This window comes from Canis lupus, chromosome 27 (genome assembly GCF_011100685.1).
Source record: "Canis lupus familiaris isolate Mischka breed German Shepherd chromosome 27, alternate assembly UU_Cfam_GSD_1.0, whole genome shotgun sequence".
Classification (NCBI taxonomy): domain Eukaryota; kingdom Metazoa; phylum Chordata; class Mammalia; order Carnivora; family Canidae; genus Canis; species Canis lupus.
Window position 1 is genome coordinate 20,001,622 of NC_049248.1, and position 27,679 is coordinate 20,029,300.

Sequence of the window (27,679 nt, forward strand, 5' to 3'; positions counted from 1 at the left end):
AAGGAAGGAGACTTCTCTGTACCAAAGTGTGTAAGGCTCAATTAAATTTAAGATGAACTTATTAAATGCTCATTATGTGCCTGTCCCCCAGCTGGATGCTCTCAGCAGTAAACAAGATACCTTCTTTACCTATCATTTACAATCATAAAGAAAATAAAGATACATAGATAACTGTGGTATTTCATTTTTAAAATTTCAGCTTTATTGTGGTATAATTGACATAAAATTTTAAGATATTTTATGAGTACATTGTGGTGATTTGGTATACATATACATTGTAAAATGATTCACTGATTTCCCCACTGTGAAAGGATTAACAATCATATTTTAATCTAAATGTTTAATTAAATGATGGTAAATGTTCAAAGTATACCATTGTTTCCCTCCCTTCATCTTTACATGTGGAAGGTCTTCAGCTATAGCTTTGGTTTTCAAAATGTGGTCCCTGGACCAGGAGCATCAGCATTACCTGGGAACTTGTTAGGACAAGTTCTAGGTCTCTCCCAGACCTACTGAATTCCCAAGCCTGGGGATTAGTCACAGCAGTCTTTTGTTTTCACAAACCCTCCAGGTAAGGTGACACTTGCTGAAGTTTAGGCATCACTGAACAGAGTACTATTCCTGGCTTCTCTCTACCCCTTCTATTACTGTGACTTTGATTAGTGAATTGAAGAGAGCACTGAACGTGCCCAGCTCAGCCATGTTCACTTTTTTGTTGGGTTTCTCTTTTTATCCAGAATCAACTTACCCACAGGACACATGATATATCCAATAACATGTTAACATCCAAGAACTTATACAGATCAACACCAAAAAACGACAACTAATCCAATAGAAAATGGACAGAGGGCCTGAATAAACATTTTCCAAAGAAGACATACCAGATGGATAACAGGCACATGGAAAATGCTCAGCATCACTAATCACTGGGGAATGGATACTAGAACTATACTGAGGTATCACTTTACACAGAATAGGTAAAATTAAAAAGGCAAGAAATAGCAAGTGTTGGCAAGGATGTGGAGAAAAAGGAGCCCTTATGAACTGTCAGCGTGAATGTAAATTGTTGCTGCCATTATGGAGATCATTCTGGAAGTTCTTCAGAAAATTAAAAATAAAACTACCATATTATGCAGTATTTCCACTACTGAATATGAACCCAAAGAAAACAAAAATATTTTGTCAAGTTTCTTTTAATAATAACCTTATAAAATCCAATATGCAGTACAGGCACAATTGAAAAGTATATCAAAAAAAAAGGAGAAAGAATATAAACACATCCTTCATTTCACAATAAATACAGAGCTGTATTAGTGTTCTTCTACCAACTACCCATGGGAGGCCTGGCTTTTCATATGCTCAAAAGTACTCTCCATTACTGTGCAGGGGGACCAGACAGCATTCAGGTATGATAATATCAAACCACATATGTACTGGCACTGCTGAGTTCAAGGTCTACAGTTTGGGCCCTAAGCGAAGTGGGGTTAAGGGACCAGGCTGTGCTGGATCCCATAGCTGAAGTAGATAGCAAATCCAATCAGCATCCAAATACCAAGTAGGGCCCAGGTGACAGCTGTCACCTGCATCATAAGACAAACATTCAGAAAGATGCTCAGGAGTGGGAGGAGAGGCAGACCAGGTACCTTAAAGTGAAGGGGAGAGGAGCTCTGTGGTTGTCTCCAGATGACTCCAGTGATCCCAGTGATGAACACCAGGAGCAGCACAACCACTGTGATCCACCATGGGTCTCCAGAAAGCAGACCTGGCCACGAGGCCAGCACCAGGCAGAGCAGAGTCAGAAGTAGAGCAAGCAGTGAGGAGCAAACAGAGACAACCTGGCCAGACAGTGGAGTAGGGGTGGGGCTGCCTGGAAAAAACAGTCCCCGTAGAGTCAGCTTCTCTGCTGCAGGTTCATTCTCATCCTGCACCTGCACTCCATTTCTCTCATACCTCATCTCAGGCTGATATCTGAGGATAAGAACACAAAGAGCCACCAGGGAGTAAGCTAGTAGAGCCCCAACTGACATGAGGTCCAGAAAATCAGTGAGTTCAAAGAAGAATGCCATGATTGCTGCAATAATGCCAAAGATCACAGTGGCCACATTGGGGGTGTATGTGCCAGTTTGGATGCTGGCAAGTACAGGAAAGAGGAGGCCATCCTGTGCCATCATGTATATCAGATTACGTATGGGAAGCATAAAGCCAAAGAGGCTGACAGAAAGACTACAGAGGAATGCAAAAGTTACAGCATAGTAAGCAGGGGCCCAGCCAATATGGAGAAATGCCTCAGGCAAGGTGCTCCCAGGTCGGAGCTGGTAGTAAGGCACCATAAGTGTAAGTGATGCAGAGACACCAAAATACACCAAAATGCAGATGAGCAGCGAAATCACAATGCCCATGGGGATGGAACGCTCAGGATTCTGGGCTTCTTCAACTCTGGAAATAATAATGCTGAAACCTATAAATGCATAGAAACAGGTAGGTGATCCACAGAGAATCCCCTGGAAGCCAAATGGCACGAATCCTCCGGAGCCCAGAGGGCCCAAGCTCGAGGTGTCATTGAGTCCGGCCTTTTTGTAGTCCTCTTCTGTGAGCTTCCAGTTGTGTAGGTCCCCCTTCATGAAGCCAGAGATGATGACAAAACTGAGAACCAAAAGTTTCACTAATGTGACCACTTTGGAAAGTAGGAAAATCCACCTATTCCTCAGAGTCAGCAATTCCATGAGCAACAACACAAGGCCCACAACAATGAAGCCTAAAATTTCTCCAAGGACTTGGGGAACATTCGGTGAAATACTCTCATGCCGGGTCTGAGAAATGTGGTTTCCGAGCAAATTGTCAAAAGCTAAGGTCCAGGCCTGGGCCACAGTAACTGTATGAGCAGCAAAGAACACAATAAGGTTCCAGCCAGTGATGAAAGCCCAGAGTTCACCTACAGTGATATAGGTGTAGAGATATGCAGAGCCAGCATGAGGAACCCGGACACCAAACTCTGCATAGCACAGACCAGCCAACATAGAAGATAGGCTGGCTACCAACATGCAGATCAGTATGGATGGTCCTGTTTGATCTCGAACCACTTCACCAGCCAGGACATACACACCTACCCCCACTGTGCAGCCCACACCCAGTGCCACTAAATCCAGAGTGCTCAGTCTTCTGGCAGGGGCCAACCCATTCACGTCTTCTTCCAGTATACGTCTGTGTACCAGCTTTTGGCCAATTCTGCGAAGTACCTGACACAGCATTCTAGCTGGAATTGAAGAGGATTCTAGGATCAGAGAGCTGGAGCAAGTCCAGGAGTGAAGAGTCTGGGATCAGGTTCGATGAGGCTGAGTTAAGCTGAGTTGGGTTGGGGCTGCGAAGGCCCATTGCTCAGGCTTCAAAGCTATGGCTTCAAATTTTTCCTGTTATGTGCTATCCCTCCATAGTGCCTAAGTAAACAATACATATTTATTGAACAATGGTGTTCAACCAACCAGCTAAAGCTCAGAAGTCCCATGTCACTTACTGCAGCACAAATATCACAGAACACCAAAAGACATCATAGAAAAAGCAACCCTGCTTTCCCCCCAGAAAAAGGGCCAATGGCTCCCAACATTCTGCTTTATAACATATCACATGATACATTCCCACTTAGGTTCATCTAACTCATGTAGCCTTATGTACTAATTAAGCTCTGAGACACAACAGGGCATAGAGGTATCATACAGTAGTTCTCACATGGGATGTATGTGCAGTGCTTGAGCATGAGTTATGACATAAAATCCACAGATTGGATGGCCTCGTTGCAATTATAGACCCATTCTAAAAATATCATCTGAGGTTAAAATACAAATTTGGTTCCCCATTCATAAACCCTTAGCCCCTACATCAGCTAGCCAAGGTCAGATGGACTTTGGCTCCCTTTTCTCCTCACTTTGCATTATCCATTCAGCTGTACTGATGGCCAAGAATGTACAGACCACCCCTTCCCTTTACCCACGTAGGACCACAAGGGTGCTGTGAACAGAGAGTAGGAGGGAGAAAGGGGCAGGGCCTTCATAACCACCTGCAAGGAGGAGAGGACCAGGCTGCCTGGGAAGGAAATACTGCAGAAATGGGGGCAGCAGCCCCACTCCAGAGTCCAGTACTGAGGAGGGAGAGGAGCCAGGAAGGTGATTTTGTGAATTCTGACATTCAATACACCTCACCCAAAGCAATCAGGCAAAATTCACAGTTTTCATATCCACAGTTATGAGGATGTGATGGGTAAGGAGAAAAATAAGTCACCTAGCTCAGTAGCCCACAACCTAGGGAGGGAGAGTCTCCTCCCTCTCTGGGCTCCAGGAGAGAAGGTGAGCTCGCTTCTGCAGACAGTCTCCTCACTGGCCACACTGTGCTCTATACACACTCTGTGCCATCTGTGATGTCAGCTGTCAGGGGCCTGGAGACCCTGCTCTGCTCTGTGAGCTTGTGTCAAAATACTCAATTATAACTCCATGCTAATTTTTCAAAAAGAATTATTTTTAATTCATTCAAACCATTGTCTGAATATATATATATATATGTATATATACATATATATATTATTTTTTTTAATGAACATACCTTCCATGTGGTTCCTCCTACCTTCTCCTACCCTGCTGCTATTTAAATAATCAGCTCCACAAGGAGATCAAGGCTTTGGATGGACAATTCACAGCAATGCCCCAAAAAGGACTCTGGAGAACAGAGAAAACTAAGTGATGCAGTCCCCACTCTCTTCCCTACTCAGAGTTCGATTTTGAGAGAATTTTAGGAAATGTTTGTAGAGGTTTCTAAAGGCAAAAAAATCAAGTCAAATTTGAAAAGTCTAATATAGAACACACTGAAGGTTTGATTGAAGGAGATGGACAGGGATGGGCTAAAAGGGTAATGGGTATTAAGGACTGTACTTGATGACAAGTGGGTATTAAATGTAAATAATCAATCACTAAATTCGACTCCTGAAATCAATATTACCATATATTTTAACTGAGTAGAATTTAAATAAAAAATAAAAAATAAAAAAAAACACAAGAAAATAATTGAAAACTCTTCTCTATACATTGTTAAAAGACATCTTTGGGTTATGGGACAGATTTTCTGTCCACAAATCCATCTAGACTCCTTTTTGCCACTCACCAGCTCCAGTATTATGATTAACCAAGAAGCACATGAGATAGATAAGGAGGATCGGTTCTTATCTCATGGACCTTTTCTACATAACAAGTTTGATGAGATATCCTCCACCCACCCCCAGGCTTCAAACCCTTCTGTGGTTCCTACTGCTCTTCCTTCATCTCCTTCCTTCCTTCATCATCTGACCTGTGCTTGTCCCTCTCGTGTCATCCCATGGTGCTAAACACTTGGGGGGTCCTAGGCTTACTGAGTTAGGCCAGATATCAAAAAATGCAATATTTATAATAATGGTAATAATAGCCTCTTTGCCTGTGGATGCCTCATTTTATTTCTGGAGGGGTAGTGCTGGGTACTATGGAGGTAAGAGCAATGACCATTATGGAGGAAAGGCTGGCTATGAGACTTGGCCCTTCCATAGATCACATGGACTCCGGGAATTTCCTCACTCTCTCTAAGCCTCAGTCTCCTCATCCACAAGGGACCTCACCTGACCTTCCTCATTGGATCAGCATGATAATTCAGGGAGAAGATGCAAACCATCACACACCACTGGCGGAGCATCACTGGGTCACCATCCTGAAGCACAATTCTAGTGGAATTAAGGATGCACATATACCCTCCCATCCCACAACCCCTCTCCCAGGTGCACACCTCTGGGAAACTCTCCTTAGTCCATAAGGAGCCCATTAAGCATGTTCATCACAGGACTATTTGTGGCAGGAAGTAGGACCTGTGCCAGTGTCTGTTCCTAGAGGAATATATAGTAAGTAAAATGTGCCATGTGTGCACAATGAAATATTACACAGAAGTCAGAGATAATAAAGTAGATTTATAGACAGCAACTTGGGTAGATCTCAGAAACAGCATTAGGTAGCAAAAGTAAAAGCTGGATAATGTTTATAGCACAAAGCCATTTATGTCAGCATAAAAACAACCAACAACTGCTGGATATTTGTCAAGAAGACAAATATACCTATTAAAATTGTCAAATGTCATATTATTCTTGTGCTCAAAACCTTCCACTGGTTTCTCTTTTTATTCAGAATAGAATCCAGAGTCTGCATTTATAATGACCTACAAAGTCCTACAGTATTTGTCACTGACCCAGCTACTTTCACCTTCTGTTTTTCTCTCTTCCCACTCATTTTTCTCTAGTCACTGGCCTCCTAACATACCAGGTAAGACCCTACTTCAGGGCCTTTGTTGCCGTCCACTATTACTGCACCACTTCTAGCCTGGATATTCACTGCATTTGGTGAAATAGCAAGTTTGTAACACTGCCTTCCTGAATCACCCCACATACAACCGTGGCCTGTTCCTAACCACAGACAGATGGCATCTCCCTACCCTTCATTTTTCCATAGTACTTGTCACTACTTAAGGTAGTATATGTTTTACTCATTTATTTTTTTCATAATTTGTCTCACTCCATAAAAGTGTAAGCTACATGAAAGCAGGACATTTTTAAAGTTGTTTTGCTCCTGGATGTATTCCCCACATCTGTATCTGTGCCTAACACAAGCAGGACTATATTTGGTAAATGATTGACTATATCTAAATACACATGTAAAGCATGGGTTGGAAAGCATTTGTTATATAGACTACAGCAAGTGCTTCCAGTGAAGAGGGGAAATGAGAATAGAGGTAAGAATGAACGGGGAAGGGCAGCCCGGGTGGCTCAGCGGTTTAGCGCCGCCTTCAGCCCAGGGCGTGATCCTGGAGACCTAAGATTGAGTCCCACATCCGGCCCCCTGCATGGAGCCTGCTTCTCCCTCTTCCTGTGTCTCTGCCTCTCTCTCTCTCTCTCTCTTTCTCTCTCTCTCTCTCTGTCTGTCTCTCATGCATAAATAAATAAAATCTTTAAAAAAAAGAATGAATGGGGAAAATAAAATGCATTGAAAGGGGCCTGAACATGTCATTACTGAGGGAGGGATTGACTCCACAGCAGATTAGACATGGGAATGGCAAGAGATAATGTTGTAAGAGGACCTAGTACAGAGCCCAATAAATTACAGGCACTCAACTGTGGAAGGAGCCTTGATGTCCATCGAAAGATGAATGGATAAAGAAGATGTGGTTTATGTATACAATGGAATATTACTCAGCCATTAGAAACGACAAATACCCACCATTTGCTTCAACGTGGATGGAACTGGAGGGTATTATGCTGAGTGAAGTAAGTCAATAGGAGAAGGACAAACAGTGTATGTTCTCATTCATTTTGGGAATATAAATAATAGTGAAAGGGAATAGAAGGGAAGGGAGAAGAAATGTGTGGGAAATATCAGAAAGGGAGACAGAACATAGAGACTCCTAACTCTGGGAAATGAACTAGGGGTGGTGGAAGGGGAGGAGGGCAGGGGGTGGGGGTGAATGGGTGACGGGCACTGAGGGGGGCACTTGAGGGGATGAGCACTGGGTGTTGTTCTGTATGTTGGCAAAGTGAACACCAATAAAAAATAAATTTATTATAAAAAAATTACAGGCACTCAATAGATTTAAATTGAAGGGGAATCAGAATCCTGTAATCTTCAGGATATTCAGAATACAAAGAAGGAGGATCTGCTAGAAAGAGGGTGAGAACAGGGAAGATGAGACACCCCTCCTACTAGCTCCCTCTGAATCCATTTCCCTTTTCCCAATTCTTTCTCCTTCAGCTCTTTCCACTGCCCTTGGAGGCTTCTGTAGTTAGCACTAAGGATGCTCGTACCATGTTTCTCTCTTTGGGGGACTGCCCCCAGCCATCTACCCTCAACAAAGTCACAATAGTGGTTCTTCACATTTGTTGAATCATAGACACCTTTCAGGTTGGTCACCTCAAAAAAATGTCATTCATTCTTCTGAAGTCCATTCATGGATCCTGAGCAGGATTCCCAAGGATGACCATCTGAATGGCAGGGTCAGAGAGGGCTAGTGTTTTTGATAATTTCTGTTTCCCCCAGCTATGTTGTTCAGGGTGGTCCTTGTGCTCTTCCCACTTTTACTGATGACGAGGGAAAGTGGGCCCCCAGACACAGTATGAAGATCTCAGAGAAGCAATCCAAAGAACAAAATATCTGGGAATTAAAGAATCACATTTTATGACTCCAATAGAAGCAGGAAAAACAAACAATGAACAAGCCACTCTACAGTAGAGAAAGCAAACCCATGATTGGGAATCCTGAGAGAGTCTACCAATCCAGCTTATAACCATACATCCTCAAGAGAAAGATCATCCTCAAACACCATGTCCATAAATTCCCTTTCTCTGAGCAATACTCTTGCATTATTTCAATGGTTTCTATTCAGTCCAGAAACTCTGATCCAGCTACCAGAGCTCCACCTTAATACTCCGCCTACCCTCAGGTCCATCACCTCCTTCCTCACTTCAGCTCTTCACATGATGACATACTTTTTCTGGGATGGGCCTTTGGCTTGGGTAAGTTGTCTACAGTTTCAGGGAGGCCTTCCTTACTCCTTCTGTCCAGTCTTGATCCTATACCTCCTCTCAATTCTATTCTACAGTCTTTCCACTACATTGAGGAACCTTTCTTAATCCATTCCTGACTGATCTCCATCTCTGACCTTCCTCCCCTTCCTTCCAGCTCTTATAGCCCATCCTGATGGTCAGCTGAAACTAATTTTCCCATTTAATCTGGTGGTATCCTGGGTGTGTCCCTTAAGTTCCTTTACAGTCTAAGAGCATCCATATGGAAGCATCAGGATCCATGTATGCCCTCCTCTTTCTGACTTCTATATTTACAGTTTCAACCCTCATTACTTGGGACAAGGGTCTGCTTGTAATTGTACCAAGCAGCCATAGGTGACATTTAGAACAGAGGCAATTAAAATAGAGCTGTATTTACTGACCACTATATCCTGAGATTCCTAGAAGACTTTTTAGAACATTTATTTATTTATTTCTAAAAATAGTGAAAGGGCCAGATAGAGGTGTAATAAACAGGAGACTAGAACATACATCAGCATCTATTTCAAGAGTGTTCTGAGGATATTTCCTAATGAGAGGCCTGGGTCTGTGAATCTCAGTTTAAGTAGGAAATAGTTTCTCCCAAAGGATGTCCTTGGCCCAGGAGAGGTGCTTCAAGAAATGCAGAGAGGGGCCAGGGTACATGAAGCCAGTTTGTATGGATTCCATAATGGCCCTGGTTCCCCCTTCCCTCCCTTCTCCTCCCTGTGTTTCTCTCAGTCTCTGAGCTCCTTCCTAACTCCAAACAAAAGTTTCATCCCAAGTTCCCAAAAAAGAATTCTTGTCAAATCCAACAATCCACCCATGAAATTGCAGGTAGTCTTGCTTTCCTAGATAGCTCCACTCACTCTCTTTTGTCCTGGAGGTCATGGTGTTCACTTTTCTGTCTCTGAGATGGGTAGTGCCCTCACTCTGGACCTTTCCTTTCAAAACATTTTTCCAAGGCAGTTAAGCTTTGGTTCCTGGTTGGGTGTTAACACTGGTTCCTGTGGTTGGGTGTTAACACTCCTGCCAATAAAGAAGTTGGCCTTGCGGCTCCTCCTGAGTAGCTTCAAAGATAGTTTAGATACCAGTTGCTTCACTAAAAGTCTGATAAATACTGGAGAGGAAGGCTAATGAGACTGTTTAATGATTATTTTTAAGTTCTCAACATTTCACAGAAGTGGACTTGAAATGTAACATCCCTAGAAATTTTATCAATCCCTTTGTATCAAAGCACAGCTCCATCCTGATCCCAAAGTGTATAAATACTCTCCTCCTCCTTAAAATTTCCAGACAATGAAAGTGCACCTTTGTTTCCCTCACTTCATTTTTACATCATCAAGGCCTTCAGATGGAGCTTTGAGTCTTTAAAGTGTGGCCCCTGGACCAGCAGCATCAGCATCACCTGTGAACTTGTTAGAAGTACAAGTTCTGGGCTCCACCCAGACCTACTGAATTCTGAATGTTGGTGATGGAGTCCCAGCAATCTGTTTTCACAAGCCCTTCAGGTGAGGTGACCCCTGCTGAAGTTTGAGCATCACTGAGCAGAGTACTAATCCTGGCCTTTCTCCATCCCTCTTCACTGTAACTTTGATTAGTGAGTTGTATAAATAGAACTGAGCATACCCAGCTTAGCCTTTTCCAGTTTTTTGTTTTTTATCCAGAGCCAACCTGCCCAAAAGACACATGCATTCCAACTTGATCATACAGGAGAAATTCTCATAAAAGTAGGCTCCTGTATTGGGAGGCAGAGGTTGCTCAGTACTACTTGTTATGAGGAGTAAGTCAGTTGTTATGAGGAGTAAGTCAGTCTGTCTGAGTGATGTAGGGTTAGCAAGCCAATTTAAGCTGCAGATCTAAAGCTGATAGTTTGATTATCTGTCTCTATGTCCTTGATTATCAGTTTATTCCAAACATAGAAGGGAAAAATAGGATCTTATTTATTGTACCTCTAAAGCTCCAACAATGAGTTCTAGTGATAAATGGGCAGGATGCAGGTTCAGATCACATGCAGTAAAGGGACACAGTTGAGAGAATAACAGGTCAGAAGAGCCAGAGGAAATCATAGGATTTTTTTTAAGTACACAGAATTTTACAAATGCTTGGTTCTAACTTCACATGTTATAGATAAAAAAGAAGATCATGGAAGGCACTGAGTGGCTTGTCCAAGCTCACATTGCTGCTTAACGGTGGAAACAAGATCAGGATCCATAACACATGGCTCTCAGATGTGCACTTTCTGAGCAGGTGGACCAAAGCAGACAACAACAGTAGAGAAACTTGAAAATCCAAGAATGCTGATGTCGCCAAGTCGAAGAACCAGCCTTAGGGATTTTCAGCATGGGCTGTAGGTTCAAAGCCAGAGTGCTTTGTGCTCAGAGGAAAGCTCTGGCTGCAAGACACCTGTGCATGCTATTGCCCCTTCACATAGCCAAGGTTCAAACTACACAGCCTGCTCAGTGTGCTCTGAATACTGCTTCGTTTTCCTGTGCTTTTCCTCCTGGTATTCTCACTGCTTACAGTTGCTTCCTGCCACCTATATGTGGAAAATCCTATCTGTCCCTGGAGAGAGCCAACTCAAATGCCAATCCTCTACAAAATCTTCTCTGATTTCACCAATCAACCCTCACCACTGTGCCAGCCATAAATAATCATCCTCCACTCTGAATTCCCAAGACACTTTATTTGTATATTACTTATGAAAACACTGTCCACTTTGTGTTACAGCTATGCTTTACCCATTGTGTTAGAATATAAGCTTCTTAAAGGCAGGGCTCATATTTCATCTTTTTTTTTTTGCCTTTTTCTAATTTCTTTCATTTTTTTATTGCAGTATAATTAACATACAATTATTCTCAGCAGTAAAATATAATGACTCAACGATTTCACACATTTCTCGGTGCTAATCATGATAAGTGCACTCTTTATTTCCTTTCTCTATTTCACTCATCCTCACACCCACCTCATCTTTCACAGTCACTCATTTATTCCCTATATTTGGGAGTCAGAGGTGGTTTTCATGGTCTCTTTTTTTTTTCTTGTTTGCTCATTTTAAAAAATTTCCTAAGTCTCATATATGAGTGAAAACATAGGATATTTGCCTTTCTTAGATTGACTTTTTAAAATTAGTATTATAACTTCTTGGTCCAATCTTTTCATTACAAATAGCAAAATGTCATTCTTATTTATGTCTCAGTAATATTCCAGTGTGTGTGTGGGAAGGGTTGTGTTTGTATGTGTATCACATCTTTTTTATCCATTCATCTATTTTTTTCAATTAATCTATTGATGAACACTTGGGCTGCTTCCATTTCCTGGCTATTGTGAATAATGCTGCAATAAACATAGGAGTTGACACATCTTTTCTAACTCATGTGACTAAAGGTTTTGCACAGAAAAGGAAACCAACAAAACAAAAAGGCAACCTACTGAATGATATAAAATACTTGCAAATGATATGTCTGATAAAGGGGTTAATATCTAAAATACATAAAGAACTTATACAACTCAACACCAAAACCCCCAAATAATCCAATTAAAAATGAGCACAGGACCTGAATAAATATTGTTCCTAAGAAGACATACAGCTGGCCAACAGACACATGAAAAGATGGTCAGCATTCCTAAACATCAGGGAAATGCAAATTAAAACCATGATGAGATATCATTTTACATCAATTAGAATGATTGAATTAAAGACAAGAAAGAATGAGTGTTGGTGAACACCTGAAGAAAAAGGAATGCTGATGCACTGTTAGTGAAAACTTTTTTTACAATCAAGATCATATTTTTAATAAGAATATCATGAAAGACTCTTCCTTGATGTCCTAATTTGAACAATGTCACAATGATAAACTTTCCTTTTTTTTTGTATATTTTTTACTGGAGTTCGATTTGCCAACATATAGTATAACACCCAGTGCTCATCCTGTCAAACGTCCCCCTCAGTGCCCATCACCCAGTCACCCCATCCCCCTGCCCACCTCGCCTTCCACTACCCCTTGTTCGTTTCCCAGAGTTAGGAGTCTCTCATGTTCTGTCATCCTCTCTGATATTTCCCACTCATTTGCTCTTCTTTCCCCTATAATCCCTTTCACTATGTTTTATAGTCCCTGTATGAATGAAACCATATAATGTTTGTCCTTCTCCAATTGACTTATTTCACTCAGCATAATGCCCCCCAGTTCTATCCACATTGAAGCAATTGGTGGGTATTCATCATTTCAGTGTCCATCGAAAGATGAATAGATAAAGAAGATATACATATATATATATATATATATATATATATATACACACACACACACACACACACACACACACAATGGAATATTACTGTTGATAGAAATGTAAATTTGTGTACCAACTATGGAAAGGAGTATGCTTGTTCCTTAACAAATTCAAAATAGAATAACTATATGACCCAGTATTTCCCCTCTTGTGTATTTACCCAAGGAAAACAAAAACACTTTGTCTAGTTTCTTTTAATAATAATTGTTTTAAAGGCAGCAAGAAGCTACAGACACAATTGAAAAGCAGACTAGTAAAAAAAGAAAAGCAACCAAAAAAAAAAAATCCTTCACTCCACAACACAAGCAGAGCTGTATTAGTATTTTCCTACCAATTATCCATGGGAAGCCCCACATTCCATCAGCTCAAGAGTTCTCCCCATTGTTTTGCAGGGGAATCAGATTGCATTCAGGTATGATAATGTCCAACCAAATATGTACTGGTACTGCTGAGTTCAGGTCTACAATTTTGGCCCTAACTTAAGTATGGTTAGAGATCAGGCTATACTGGATCCCGCAGGCAATGTAGAGAGCAAACCCAATCAGCATCCAAACACCAAGTAGGGCCCAGGTGACAGCTGTCATCTGCATCATAAGACAAACATTCACAAAGATGCTCAGGAGTGGGAGGAGAGGCAGACCAGGTACCTTAAAGTGGAGGGGAGAGGAGCTTTGTGGCTGTCTCCAGATGACCCCAGTGATCCCAGTGATGAGCACCAGGAGCAGCACAACCACTGTGATCCACCATGGGTCTCCAGAAAGCAGACCTGGCCACTGGGTCTGCACCAGGACCAGGCAGAGCAGAGTCAGCAGTAGAGCAAGCAGTGAGGAGCAAACAGAGACAACCTAGCCAGAGAGTGGAGTGGGGGTGGAGCTGTCTGGAAAAATTATTCGGTGTAGAGTGAGCTTCTCTGTTGCAGATCCATTCTCCTCCTGTACCTGTGCTTCATTTCCTCCACTCTCCATCTCAGGCTGATATCTGAGGATGAGAACATAAAAAGCCACCAGGGAGTAATCTAGCAGGGCCCCAAGTGACATGAGGTCCACAAGATCAGTGAGTCCAAAGAAGAATGTCATGATTGCTACAGTAATGCCAAAGATCATGGTACCCATGATGGGGGCACATGTGCCAGTCCTGATTCTGGCAAGGACAGGAAAGAGGAGGCCATCCTGTGCCATCACATATATAGCCTGACTTATGGGGAACATATAGCCCAAGAAGCTTGCAGAAAGACTACAGAGGAATCCAAAAGCTACAGCATAGTAAGCAGGGGCCCATCCTATATGAGCAAATACCTGAGGCAAGGTGCTTCCAGGTCGGAGCTGGTAGTAAGGCACCATAAGAGTCAGTGCCACAGAGACACCAAAATACACCAAAAAACAGATGAGCAATGAAATCACAATACCCATGGAGATGGAACGCTTGGGATTCTGGGTTCTTTTTACTATGTCAACAATATATCCAAAACCTATAAATACATAGAAGCAGGTAGCTGATCCACGGAGAATCCCCCGGAAGCCAAAAGGCATGAATCCTCCGGAGCCCAGAGAACCCAGGCTAGATGTCTCATTGAGTCCAGCCTTTATGTAGTCCTCTTCTGTGAGCTTCCAGTTGTGCAGGTCCCCCTTCATGAAGCCAGAGATGATGAAAAAACTGACAACCAAAAGGTTCACCACTGTGACCACTTTAGAAACCAAAAAAAGCTGCCTAATGTTCAGAGTCAGCAATTCTATTAGCAACAACACCAGGCCCATGGCAAAGAAGCCTAGAATTTTTGCAAAAACACGGGAAACATGCAATGAAATGCTCTCAGTCAGGGCCTGAGAGATTTGGTTCCCAAACAGATTGTCCAAAGCCAAAGTCCAGGCCTGGATCACGAGGGCTGTATAGGCAACAAAGGAGAGGATGAGGTTCCAGCCAGTGACAAAAGCCCCAAGTTCGCCTACAGTGACATAAGTGTAGAGATATGAAAAGCCAGAGTGTGGAACCCGGGCACTAATCTCTGCATAGCACAGTCCAGCCAACACTGAAGCTAGGCCGGCCACCAAAAAGCAGATCACAGTAGATGGTCCTGCTATATCTCTAGCTACCTCACCAGCCAGGAAATACACACTTATATCCAGTATGTAGTCCAAACCTAGGACCATTAATTCCACAGTGTTCAGGCTTCTGGATTGCTTATTTGTAGCCTCTGGCTTCTCCAGTTTACGTTTCTGTACCAGCTTTTGACCCAATCTGCGAAGTGTCTGACACGGCATCGTAGCTGGAATTGAAGAGGATTGTAGGATCAGAGTTGTAGCAAGTGCAGGGTTTCGGAGAGACTCAGATCGGGTTCAGTGAGGCTGAGTTAAGCTCAGTTGGGTTGAGGATGGTGAGTTCTGTTGTTCAGGCTTTAAAGCTGCTGCTTCATATTTTTCTTATGCTGCCTCTCCATAATGCCTAAGACATGGTAGCAAATCAATATTTACTGAGCCCATTATTCGGCTCACCAACCAAACTCAGAAGTGCCATGTCACCTGTTGCAACCCAAATAGCATATAAGAGGACACCAAAGACTTCATTGAAATATCAACACTGCTTTTCCCCCAGAAAAAAGGTCCAAATACTTTCCAACATTTACCATTTTTACACACCACACGTGTATCATCCCATTGCATTCATCTAATTCCTGTAGCTTCATGTACTAATTAAACTTTAAGACTTAACATGAAATGAATGTATAGTGCAGGAGTTCACATACAGGAATATGCATGGTGCTTGAGTGTGAGTTATGACACATTAATTAATCAGCTGGATGCCTCTTTGAATTCATTTTAAAATATCATCTAGCTTTAACATACAAATGTTGATCCTTCAATCTTAAAACTCTTAGCCTCGGGATGCCTGGGTGGCTCAGAGTTTGAGTGTCTGCCTTTGACTCAGGGCGTGATCCTGGGGTCCAGGATTGAGTCCCACTTTGGGCTTCTGCAGAGAGTCTGCTTCTCCCTCTGCCTGTGTCTCTGCCTCACTCTCTCTGTCTCTCATGAACAAATAAATAAAATCTTAAAAAAATAAACTGAAAAACCCTTAGCCTCTATATCAGCTATCCAAGGTCAAATGGCACTTTCCCCCCCTTTCTCCTCATTCTGCCTCATGCATTCAGCTCTACTGATGGTCAAGAGTGTATAGTCCACCCCTTCCCTTTATCCACCTAGGCTCTGATGTGAACAGAAAGGAGAAGGGCTAAAGGGGCAGGGCCTTCATAACCACCTGCAAGAAGGAGAGGACCAGGCTGCCTGGGAAGGAAATACTGCAGAAATGGGAGCATCAGCCACCCCAGGATCCGGGACTGAGAAGGGAAAGAAGCCAGGAAGACAGTTTTGTGAATTCTGGCATTCAATACATCTCACCCTAAGCAACCAGGCAAAGTTTGTTATAGTTTTTATGTACACAGTTATAAGAGTGTGATGTGTAGAGAGAAAATAAATGAGTCACCTCATTCAGTAGCTCACAACCTAAACAATTCTTCCTTCTGTCTCTTCCCTCTCTGAGTTCCAGGAGAAAAGGTGAGCTCACTTCTGCAAACAGTCTCCTCACTGGCCACACTGTGCTCTCTACACACCCTGCGCCATCTGTGATGCCAGCTGCCAGGGGCCTGGAGACCCTGCATGTTTTTCTTCCTACTCCCTCCCCCACCTGCTGCTATTCAAATTGTCCCCTCCATTTGAGAAAGGCTTTGGATGAATAATTCACTGCAAAGCCCCAGAAATGGAGAACAGAGAACCCCAACTCTCCTCTGTGCTTAGGCTTTGGTTTTGAGAGAATCACAAGAATGTTATCTGAGGTTTTATTTATTTTTTTTAAATTTTCATTTATTTATGATAGTCACAGAGAGAGAGAGAGGCAGAGACATAGGCAGAGGGAGAAGCAGGCTCCATGCACCGAGAGCCCGATGTGGGATTCGATCCCGGGTCTCCAGGATCGCGCCCTGGGCCAAAGGCAGGCGCTAAACTGCTGCGCCACCCAGGGATCCCGTTATCTAAGGTTTTAAAAGACTGAAAGATCAAGTTGAAATTGAGAGGTCTTCTCCATAGATAATTAAAAGGGACTCTTTTTTAATTTTTATTTTTTTATAATAAATTTATTTTTTATTGGTGTTCAATTTGCCAACATACAGAATAACACCCAGTGCTCATCCCGTCAAGTGCCCCCCTCAGTGCCCATCACCCATTCATTCCCACTCCCCGCCCACCTCCCCTTCCACCACCCCTAGTTCATTTCCCAGAGTTAGGAGTCTTTCATGTTCTGTCTCCTTAAAAGGAACTATTGGTTTATGGGTCAGCCCCATAAGATGTCTACAAATCCATCTAGACTCCTTATTTGCCACTCACCAGTTCCAATGTTATGATTTACCAACAAACACCCAAGATATATAAGAAGGCACAGTTCTTAGCTCATGGAAACCTTCTACACTATATATGTGACTGAGGTGCTCCCTCCCCCTACCCCAGGCTTCAGACCCTTCTGTGGTTCCCACTGCCCTTCCCTCATAGTCTTTCCTTCCTTCATCATGTGAACTGTGCTCATTCCTCCAGCCTCATCCCCTGCCCAGTTCCTGCTCCAGCTGCTAAATTCTACACTCATTCTGTTCCCTTGCCTCTAATGCCTTCTTGACCCCTTCACTTAGCTAATCTCCACTTCTCTTTCAGTTCCCAGCTCAAGAGTGCTTCCTCAGGAAGCCTCCCCAGACCATTATGCTGCCCTTCCTATGTGCTCTCATAGCACCTGGGCTTCCCCCATGTGCCATTTATCCTAATGTATCCAAATCCCAGCCATCTTGCCTGTCTCCTCCTTCAGACTGTAAGTAAGTAGTTGTTAACCAAATGACCACACTGTGAAGAGTAACCTGAGAGAGCACATAATCCTATCTACCTGACTTTGAGATACATACTTTTAGCCAGACAAGCTTTATATACCTGGATCAAGTAAAGATATAAATGCTATCACCTTCCTTGTAGAGGGCAAGCAAAAGAAAAGTGTGGAGGGAAAACCAATTGCAATAAAACCTTGACTGCCCATTATTCACACATTATCCATAACTGTGTGTCAGTTATGAGCCACATAGGATGATAAAGAATTGTTTACCTTTGAAGAAGCTTGTTTAAAAATATGAGGCTTCCTGGGGTTATAGGCAACCAACCATTCAGTTAGAGAATTCCTACTATTTTGAAGGCATCATGCTCAAGTGCCATAATCCAGGTAGGATGTCTTAAGAAGAGGTTCTCACTTCAGGGACAAAAGGAGGCCTAGTGAAGACACCTGGGGACATACTCAAACTTCAGATCCTCTTCCCCTGGATATTCTTGTCCACTAGCCCTGGACTTCCCATGACTGCTCTAAATCATCTCACCTGAGTAGAAACTGTCCTGAAGTTCAAAGAGAAGAAATTGTAAAATTCACAGAAGGGCAGCACAATTTATTAGTAAAGAGTAAGGTTCTGCAGGTAGATGGTTCAGGTTCAAATAACAATTAAACCTCACAGCTGTTGACTCTGTAGAAATTAGTTCACTTCTTGGGGCTTTAGTTTCCACAATAGTCAAATGGGAATAAAAGTAAATTCCTCCTACTGTAGTTGTGACGATTAAGTGAAATTATGCCTGCCTGGAAATTACTTAACTCAGTGCTTAGCAAACAATATGGACTTAATATCCAAATCCCCAAATTGAAAAACAATTAGTCTATAAGTGTTTAGTTACAAAATCATTCACTAAAACTACAGCCTGTGTGCTAGCCCTCATTTTCTGTATAATTTGTCTTGAAACTCTAAGGATTCTAAGTCTCTAATTAGACATCCTCATCCATGCTGGTGCTAAACATGTGGGAGGTCCTAGGCTCACTGAATTAGACCAAAAACTGAAAAATATAAGGTCAAGTTCAATGATAATGATGATGATGATGATGATGATGATAAATTGGCCTATGGATGCCTCATCTTATTTCTGGGAAAAGCAGTGCTGGGTACTACAGTGTTAAGAACAGTGAATACTATGTCAGAAATGCTGCATGTGAGCCCTGGCTCTTCTGTGTGACCACATGAACTTGGGGAATTTCCTCACTCTCTCTAAGCCTCAGTCTCCTTAGCCACAAGGGCCCTCACCTGACCTCCCTCACTGGGTCAGCATGAGAATTCAGTGAGAAGATACAAACCATCATGTACTGCTGGGGGGAGTATCGCTGGGTCACCATCTTGAAGCACAATCCCATTGGAATTAAGAATGCACATACCTTCCCACCCCACAGGGTGCCAGGTGTACACCCCTAGGAAACAATTTTCTGAGTCCATAAGGAGCCCATGTGAACACGTTCATCACAGGACTGTTTGTGACAGGAAGTGGGGATTGTGCCAATGTCTGTTCCTAGAGAAATACATAAGTAAAATGTGCTGTGTGCACAATAAAATATGACACAGCAGTCAGAAATAATACAACAGATTTACAGATACCAACTTGGGTATATCTCAGAAACAACATTAGGGAGCAAAAGTAAAAGCAGGTGAGGTATACATAAAATGCCATTTATATACAATTTAAAAATATCCAAAAAATGCTATGTATTTGTCAAGCATCCACATGCATCTGTTAAAAAGGTCACATCATTTCTCTCATGGAAACCTTCCTCTAGTTTCCTTTTTTAGTCAGAGTAGAAGCCAAAGTTTTCATTTGCAATAGCTTACAGAGTTCTACAGTATTAGTCACTGACTCAGCTACCTCTCAACCTTTTCTTTCTCTTCCCACTCATCTCTCTGTAGCCACTGGTCTTCTAAGCTTTTAGACCTTCTAATATACCAGTCCAGATCCTACCTCAGGGCCTTGGTACTGGCTGTCCCCTGTAACAGCACTAATTCTAGCCCAGATATCCACATGGCAGCTTCCTTCACTACCTTTGGTGAAATAGCACGTTTGTAGCACAGCCTTCCTAAATTACCCCACATACAACTGCAGTCCCCTCCTAAGCATCCACAACAGACCTCTTTTCTGTAGTACTGATCACTACATGTTTTACTTATTTGCTCACTTTGTCTCACTCCAATAGAATGTAAGCTCCGTGAAAGCCAGATTTTTTTTAATTTTTATTTATTTATTTATGATAGAGCGAGAGAGAGAGAGAGACAGGCAGAGGGAGAAGCAGGCCCCATGCACCGGGAGCCCGACATGGGATTCGATCCCAGGTCTCCAGGATCGCGCCCTGGGCCAAAGGCAGGCGCTAAACCGCTGCGCCACCCAGGGATCCCCAAAAGCCAGATTTTTAAAACTGTTTTTCTCCCGGTTGTATTCTCTGCACTTACATCTGTACCTGACGGAGTCAGCACTGTATTTGTTGATTAATTTATCTAAATACATATGTAGAGCATGGACTGGAGGAGCATTTGTTAAATACACAAAAGCAAGCACCTCCAGGGAGGAGGGGAAATGAGAATAAAAATAAGGATGAGGGATGCCTGGGTGGCTCAGTGGTTGAGTGTCTGCCTTCGGTTCAGGGTGTGATCCTGGGGTTCCAGGATTGAGTCTCACATCGGGCTCCCTGTGGGGAGCTGCTTCTCTCTCAGCCTATGTCTCTGCCTTCTTTCTGTCTCTCATGAATAAATAAAGAAAATCTTAAAAAAAAAAAAAAAAGGATGAAAGGGGAAAATAAAATGCATTGAAATGGGCCTGACAGGAAGTGATGATGCTAACACACCATGACTGGGAGAGGGACTGACCCCACTCTGTGCATGGCAGGTTCCACACAGGAATTGCAGGAGATAATGTTGTGAGAGGACCTGGTAAAGGGCCTGATAAATGGCAGACATTCAGTAGATTTAAATAGAAGGGGAACCGGAATCCTGTGACCACCAGAACATGGAGAATACAAAGAAAGAATATGTGCTAGAAAGAGGGTGAATTACAGGGAAGACGGGGCATCCCCCTACTAGATCCCTCTGAACCCATTTCCCTTTTCCCAATTCCTCTTTCTCCTCCAGCTCCTTCAACTGTCCTTGGAGTCTCCTAATGTTGGCACTAAGGATGCTTGTACCATGTTTCTCTCTTTGGGAAACTGTCCACAGCCACCTACCTCCCAACAAAGACACACCAGTGGTTCTTCACATTTACTGAATCACAGGCCCCTCTGAGGTGACCAACCAAAGAAAATGTCATTCACTCTTCTGAACTCTATCCATGGACCCCAAGCAGGAATCTCAGAGGAGGACCATATGAATGGCAGGGTCAGAGATGGGTAATGCTTGATAATTTCTATTTCCTCTGTTGCTTTCAGGGTGGTCCTTGAGCTTTTCCCACTTTTACTGAAGATGTGGGACAATGAGCCCACAAAGTGTGAAGATACCAGAGAAGCAACTTAAAGAACAAAATATCTTTGGATTAAATAATCATATTTTATGACTCCAACAGAAGCAAGCAGAACAAACAATGAACAAGCAAACTTAAAGAAGAGAGACCTAATACATAATTGGGAATCCTGACAGAGGCTATCCCAAAATCAGCTTGTAACCATACAGAGAAACATCATCCTCAAACACCATGTTCAGAAATGCCCTCTTTCTGTGCAGTAATATGTGATTCTTCCAACGGTTTCCCTTCAGTCCAGATCTCTGACCCAGCTATCAGAGCCCTGCCCCCAAAACTCCCCCTGCCTTCAGGCCCATCACCTCCTTCCTAACTCAGCTTCTCACATCCTGATTCACCCTTCCTGGGATGAGTCTGTGGCCTGGATAAGTTACCTGCCCTGCCAGGGACGCTCTCCTTACTCCTTTCTGTCCAGTCTTGACCCTCTAGCTTTTTCTCAATCCTATTCTACAACCTTTTCACATGATCTAGGAAGACTTTCCTAAGCCTTTCTGACTGATCCCTGTCTCTAACCTTCTTCCCCTACCTTTCTGGACTTATAAGCCTTCCTGGTGTTGAGCTAAAATAATTTTCCCTTTCTGTCTGCTGGTGTCCTGTGTTTATCATTTAAATTCTTTCATAATCTAAAAGCTTCCAGAGAGCAGGACCAGACTTCATGTACCCCCTCCTTCTGATTTCCATACTTCCACACTAACCCTCACTACTCAGGACAGAGATAGGCTCATAATTGTACCAAGCAACCATAAGTGGCATTTAGGACAGAGAAAATGAATATATAGATGTATTGAATGACTTCTATATCTTGAGATTCCTAGTTTTTTTTTTTTCCTCTGGAAGAAAGAAAGGGCCAATCCCAGATAAAAACAGGAGATTAGAACATGCCCCATCATTTATTTTAAGACTGTTTCCTTAAAACATTTCCCAAGTGTGGACCCTAGGTCTATGAATATCAGGTTAATTAGGAAACAGTCTCTTCCAAAGGAGGTGCTACTTAGGTGAGGTGCTAAAAGAAATACAGAGGGGGCCTGGGGACATGTAGCCAGCTTGTATGAATTCCCTGATGCTTGTGGCACCACTTTTCTCCCTCTCTTGCCTCTGTTTCCCTGAGATCCTTCCAAACTCTAAAACAAAGTTCCAAACCAAGTCTACCAGAAGATCTTCTGTCAAATCCAAAAATCCACCCACTAAATTGCAGATAGTCTTGCTTTCCCAGCCAGCTCAACCTACTCTCCTTGGCACTGGTGGTCATTGTGTTCATTCCTCTATCTTGAGAAGGGTACCCTCATTTTGGACCTTTTCTTTTCAAAATATTTTTCCAAGGCAATAAGTTCCATTGGTTCCTGTAGTTGGGTGTTAACACTCCTGCCAATCAGGAAGTCGGCCTTATTGCTCCTCCTGAATTGTTTCAAAGATAGTTTGGATGCTAGTTGCTTTGCTAGCAGTTTACTATAGATATGAAAGAAAGGCTAATGAAGCTGTTAAAAGCTATTTTAAGTTCTCAAGGTGAACCTTAAATGCAACATCTCTAGAGATTACAGCAATCCCTTTGTATCCACACACAGCTCTTTCATGATTTCAAATTATATAAATTCTTTTGTCCTTCTTAAAATTTCCAGACAATGAAAACTCTAGACCCAATCAAACTAGTGGCTCCCAAGCATAAAAGTATAAAGATTTTAGTTAAGTTTTGCTTCTTCAGAACTTCTGAAGTCCTAATTCAATCAGCCCTGCAACTCTGGTTGGGGGCGGTCAGGAGTACAACAGTAGGGGTTTTGTGTTCAGGGCAACAGCTTAAAATAATAGTAAGTGTGGTGCATGTGTACACCAACACTTCCAAAGTGGAAACAGGTCAGAATACGTATGAAAAGGTAAACGGAGCAAAGGCCACCTGAATACTGGGTCGAATCTCATATCCAAGGATAGAAGAAATTAGTTAACAAAACCAAATGAAGAATGGAATCTTCCCAATTTCTCTTTCTCTTTGTTCCTTCTCTAGAAGCTGTTTTCAATCATGGTCATTCATTTATTCATTCAAGAAATATACTGCTCCCCAAAATATTTTTTAATTCAATTAATTAACATGTAGTGTATCATTAGTTTCAGATGTAGAGTTCAATTATTCATCAGTTGCTTATAACACCCAGTGCTCATTATATCCCATGTCCTTCTTAATGCCCTTCACCCAGTTACCCCATCCTCTCACCCACCTCCCCTCCAGCATTCTTCATTTGGTCTCCAAATATTAAGCATTATGGGTAAAGCAAATGAAAACAAATATCCATCCCTCCACTCAAGTTGCTTACATTCCTACAGTGGGAAGCAAAAACTAACAAATATTTAACGAAAATCTACATTATATTGGATTTGGAATCAATGCTGCAGAGAAAAGGAAAGCAAAAAAGGTGAGGATGTGCTGAGCAGTGTTGTGATTTTAAAATGGGTGGTCCACGGGATGCCTGGGTGGCTGTGGTTGAGCATCTGCCTTCCACTCAGGCCGTGATCCTGGGGTCTGGGGATCAAGTCCCACATCAGGTTCCTTACAAGGAGCCTCCTTCTACCTATGTCTCTGCCTTCCTCTCTGTGTCTCTCAAGAATAAACAAAATCTTTAAAATAATAAAATAAGATAAAATAAAATAAAAGTATAATAAAATGGGTGGTCCAAGAAGGCCTCACCTTCACATTGTTATTGCAGCCATCACCAGCATCCATCTCCAGAACTTGTTCATCTTCCTCAGCTGAAACTATACCCATTAAATAGTAGCTCCTCATTTTTCCCTCCTTGCAGCCCCTGGCAACCCCATTCTACTTCCTGTCCCTATGAATTTGACTACTTAAGTACCTCATGTAAGTGGAATCATAATAGTTTCCTTTTGTGACCAGCTTATTTCACTTAGTATAATGTCTTCAAGGTTCATCAAGTTGTAGGATGTGTTAGAATGTCTTTCCTCTTCAAGGCTGAATAATATTCCATTGTGTATATATCCCATATCTTGTTGATCCATCCATACACTGATGACCATGCTGGTTGTTTCACCTATTAGCTGTTGTGACTAATGCTGTTATGAACATGGATATACAAATATCTTTTGTAGACCCTGCTTTTAATGCCTTGGAATATATACCCAGAAGTGGGATTGCTGGATCATATGGTAGCTATATATAATTTTTTAAGATATCACCATATAGTTTTCCACAGTGGCTGCCTTGTTTTACATTCCCACCATCAATGTGCAATTGTCCCAATTTCTCCACATCCTCACCAACATTCATTATCCTCTGTTTTTCAATTGCAGCCATCCTACTGGGTGTGAAACAGTATTTGGCTATTTTTGAGGAATAACTTGGAGACCTGTGGGGCCAGGACACAGTGAGTGAGGGGGAAGTTCAAAGGAAGAGGTCAGAGAGAAAGCAGGAAGCCAGATCCTTCATGTAGGGTCTAAGAGTCACTGTGAGGACTTTGGCTGTTACTCTGGATGTGTTAGAAACCTTAGAAATACTGAGAGTTTCACATGTTGCCTACTAAATTTCATGTTCTGTGAACAACATATTGAGTTCTCACACTAAATAGAGACCTCCTCCAGAGTTTGAAAACAAGGCATGGAGACAAGTTTTGCAGAGCTCTCAGTAGATGCCTGGTGTGTCTAACAACACACTAAGGGCTGAACAAGCTTCATTCTTGCATTTACCTCCCTCTTTAGATGCCAAAGAAGAGATGGCATACAGCCTCCATGGGGGAGTGACATGACAGACTGCTTTCACTGCAGCTGTTTAGATTTATTTCTAGATTACCTCTAGGCAGGGCTAGATCACTTAAAATTCAAAAGAAAGTCACTTTAGTATTGTTCACTATCTTGGTTATTCCCTCCATTACTCTGGATAATCAAGAGCTGCCATGGAGATAAAGGGCATATTTCTGGAACTTAGTGAAATTAAGGACCCAAAGACAGGTTAGGGTAGAATATTAGATTGGGGAAAGATCCATGAGAATCTAGCAATTGTAAGTCTTTTTATGAAGTGCAACCAAGACTTGGACTTGAAGGCATGGTAGCCCCCAAACTGTCATCTCATTAGAAAGGAGAGAACACAGCCACCTCCTCCAACTCATCTACCTACCCTATCACCCCCAGTACTACACCTCTCAAGTCCCATCCCAATCTGGCAGAGGTTGAATTTCAAGTCACTAAAATGCATTTAGATGCAGACAAACATAGACCAGATCAACTGTATGTAGACCAAATCCATCCATCCAAACGCAGGCAAAAATCTATGTAGACGTAGAAGAAAACATTTTGCTCCCTCCCCACAATACATATGGAACATGCAAACACTACACTAGTATCATTACACTATTATTTGGGCAAACAATCAGACTTTCTCTAGAGGCTGTATAGACTCTATATTATCTAGTATCATACTCAAGTGGTTGTGAACAAGGTGGCTATTCTTAGTCCCTCTGGGATAACTGCAGAGAAGACAAAGATAAATGAAGTGTTCCTCATTCATGATTTGACAGGTTGACATGTTTAGTTTCAATCAGAATTCACTTCTGGAAATTTTTAACATTTCTTTCACACCAAAACCAGATAGCCTGGCAAATGAGAAAAGCCTAAGCTGCTGCTTCTGCTTTTAGATTTGTTCTTTCTACTCCCCACTCTGCTTTGTAATTTCTGTGATGATAAAAGAAAAAAAAAGAATGAGAATAAACCAAAAGAATATAATCCAAAAACCATAGTTCTCAATTTTGGATATATGTGGTGACAGAAATTGGCCTGTCCACGTGATTTCACATAAACTAAGGTTAAAAGTGAACTTGCCTTTTGGAAGCACATATCAATTGATAATGGAGAGAAGTTGGCCAAAGACCACTACAGGGCAAGAGAAAGATAACCTAGAGATGAACATTTGCCACATATATTCAATAAAAAAGGTGTCGTATGTGGATAAGTGTTGTCTGGGCTTCTGGTGTTGGAGTACTGCCCACAGTGTACACGGTGGTGGGAAGGGAGGAGAACAGTTTAAGATTATAAAGGCCTTTATTATTATTTTTAAAATATTTTGTCTATTTATTTGTGAGAGAGTGAGAGACACACAGAGAGAGAGGCAGAGACACAGGCAGAGGGAGATGCAGGCGCCATGCAGGGAGCCCGATGTGGGACTCAATCCTAGGACTAGGATCACACACTGAGCCTGAGGCAGGAGCTCAACCACTGAGCCACTTAGGCATCCCTCTAAAAGCCTTTAAAATTAGAGTTGTAAACAAGTTTTCTGATAACAGCAAACTCCCTCTTGAAGACCTAGTATTTTAAAGACCACTAGGCAGCCACACCCCAGGGGAATTTGGTAATCTTTCCTCCTACAGCTTGACTTGGCCCATAATCCATCCCCACCACAACTTTTTTCAATTAGATAAGAAAGGTAAGGAGATACTTTCAGCAGCTGTAAAAATAGATATCTGTCTCCTTGAGCCTAGAGGGAGAAGCCCCTTAAATCCTGCCTGGTGATAGGGGCCTACCTTATTACACTTGACCGCTGTTCATCAAAGTCCACACCAATGTCCTCCCTAAGAAAATATGATACAGAGATTTTCAGACTCTTCAGTGAGAAAGTGGGGCAAAACATGAAGGATGCAGCAGAGCCAGGTGGAAGACTCTTCATTCATTCAAAGAACATGTGTAAGCACATGGTGTGCTGGGCCCTGTGGGAGAGACAGAGACGAAGAAAGCAAGCTGTGCACCAGGTCAGAAAGGAAAAGCTGGGAAGGAAGGCAGGGCAAACAGGTGGGAAGATGGTGGGGAAGCGCCAAGGAATAATCTTCCCTAACTCAGATTTTGCTCATCAGAGCTGAGACCCTTTTTGGTCTGGAGAAGAACAGAGTGTAAGCCTCCCAATCCTTCAGATTCTAGCAAACCTACCTCCCTTCCTAAACTCACAAGGCGTCTCGTCTACACCCCCTGATCCAAAGTATAGCTCTGGTGCCATGAGATACCCTCTGTTCAATCCCCCACAAGACATTGGCTTCATTAATTAATTAATTAATTCATTAATTAAGCCAGTGACACTCCAAGCCCAGCCTTCTTCCTCTCTGGCTCTGTCTCAGTTTTTTTTCCAACTCTATAAACAGAAGAAATTACTTACCGATGGGCTTCATTTTTGCCTCAGAGGAGAGAGACCTGAGAATAAAGTGCCAGCCAAACCCGGGGACAGGGAAAGACTTGGCCAAGCTGTCAGGACTTGAGAGGAGCTTAGCAGAAGGCAGCAGCAGGAGGGGCACTCGGGGAGGTGGAGCCTCTGGGAGGCGTGGCTTCAAGGGAGGCCAAGGCTTTGGGAACAGTGGGAAAGTGTGAAGGAGGTGGCTTAGCCAAAATCCTGAAGGAAGGCTAGAGGTGGGCAATGGAAGACTAGCGGGGCCTTGTGTAG

General features: G+C 42.5%; 3 protein-coding genes across 6 annotated transcripts in view; all 3 read right to left on the minus strand.

Moving 5' to 3' along the window:
* Positions 1 to 26,907, minus strand: part of LOC100687158 (cationic amino acid transporter 3-like) — a 65,793-nt gene extending 38,886 nt beyond the window's left edge. Inside the window, 1 exon segment of the mRNA XM_038576984.1 lies at positions 26,775 to 26,907. The gene's annotated coding sequence lies outside the window, so the exon portion shown is untranslated.
* Positions 180 to 27,488, minus strand: LOC119866415 (cationic amino acid transporter 3-like). Of its 3 annotated transcripts, XM_038576986.1 has the most exons (3): positions 27,398 to 27,479; positions 26,775 to 26,822; positions 180 to 3,434 (listed from the first exon to the last, which is right to left on the minus strand). In XM_038576986.1, exon 3 carries the CDS (start codon positions 3,246 to 3,248, stop codon positions 1,485 to 1,487), a length of 1,764 nt encoding a protein of 587 aa, XP_038432914.1. In that variant the 5' UTR covers positions 3,249 to 3,434; positions 26,775 to 26,822; positions 27,398 to 27,479; the 3' UTR covers positions 180 to 1,484. The 3 variants fall into 3 exon arrangements, with proteins under 3 accessions (XP_038432914.1, XP_038432915.1, XP_038432913.1); XM_038576987.1 differs by lacking the exon at positions 26,775 to 26,822 and having other exon boundaries at positions 27,398 to 27,488; XM_038576985.1 differs by lacking the exon at positions 27,398 to 27,479 and having other exon boundaries at positions 26,775 to 26,903.
* LOC119866416 (cationic amino acid transporter 3-like) lies at positions 12,960 to 27,485 on the minus strand. 2 transcript variants are annotated; one of them, XM_038576989.1, is made up of 4 exons: positions 27,398 to 27,477; positions 26,775 to 26,822; positions 14,176 to 15,143; positions 12,960 to 13,858 (listed from the first exon to the last, which is right to left on the minus strand). In XM_038576989.1, exons 3-4 carry the CDS (start codon positions 15,136 to 15,138, stop codon positions 13,847 to 13,849), a joined length of 975 nt encoding a protein of 324 aa, XP_038432917.1. In that variant the 5' UTR covers positions 15,139 to 15,143; positions 26,775 to 26,822; positions 27,398 to 27,477; the 3' UTR covers positions 12,960 to 13,846. The 2 variants fall into 2 exon arrangements, with proteins under 2 accessions (XP_038432917.1, XP_038432916.1); XM_038576988.1 differs by lacking the exon at positions 26,775 to 26,822 and having other exon boundaries at positions 27,398 to 27,485.
* Positions 27,489 to 27,679: the final 191 nt, after the last annotated feature.

Coding starts and splice junctions, on each gene's coding strand:
- LOC119866415 (XM_038576987.1), bottom strand. CDS start 3,248: ATGCTGTGTCAGGTACTTCGCAGAATTGGCCAAAAGCTGGTACACAGA.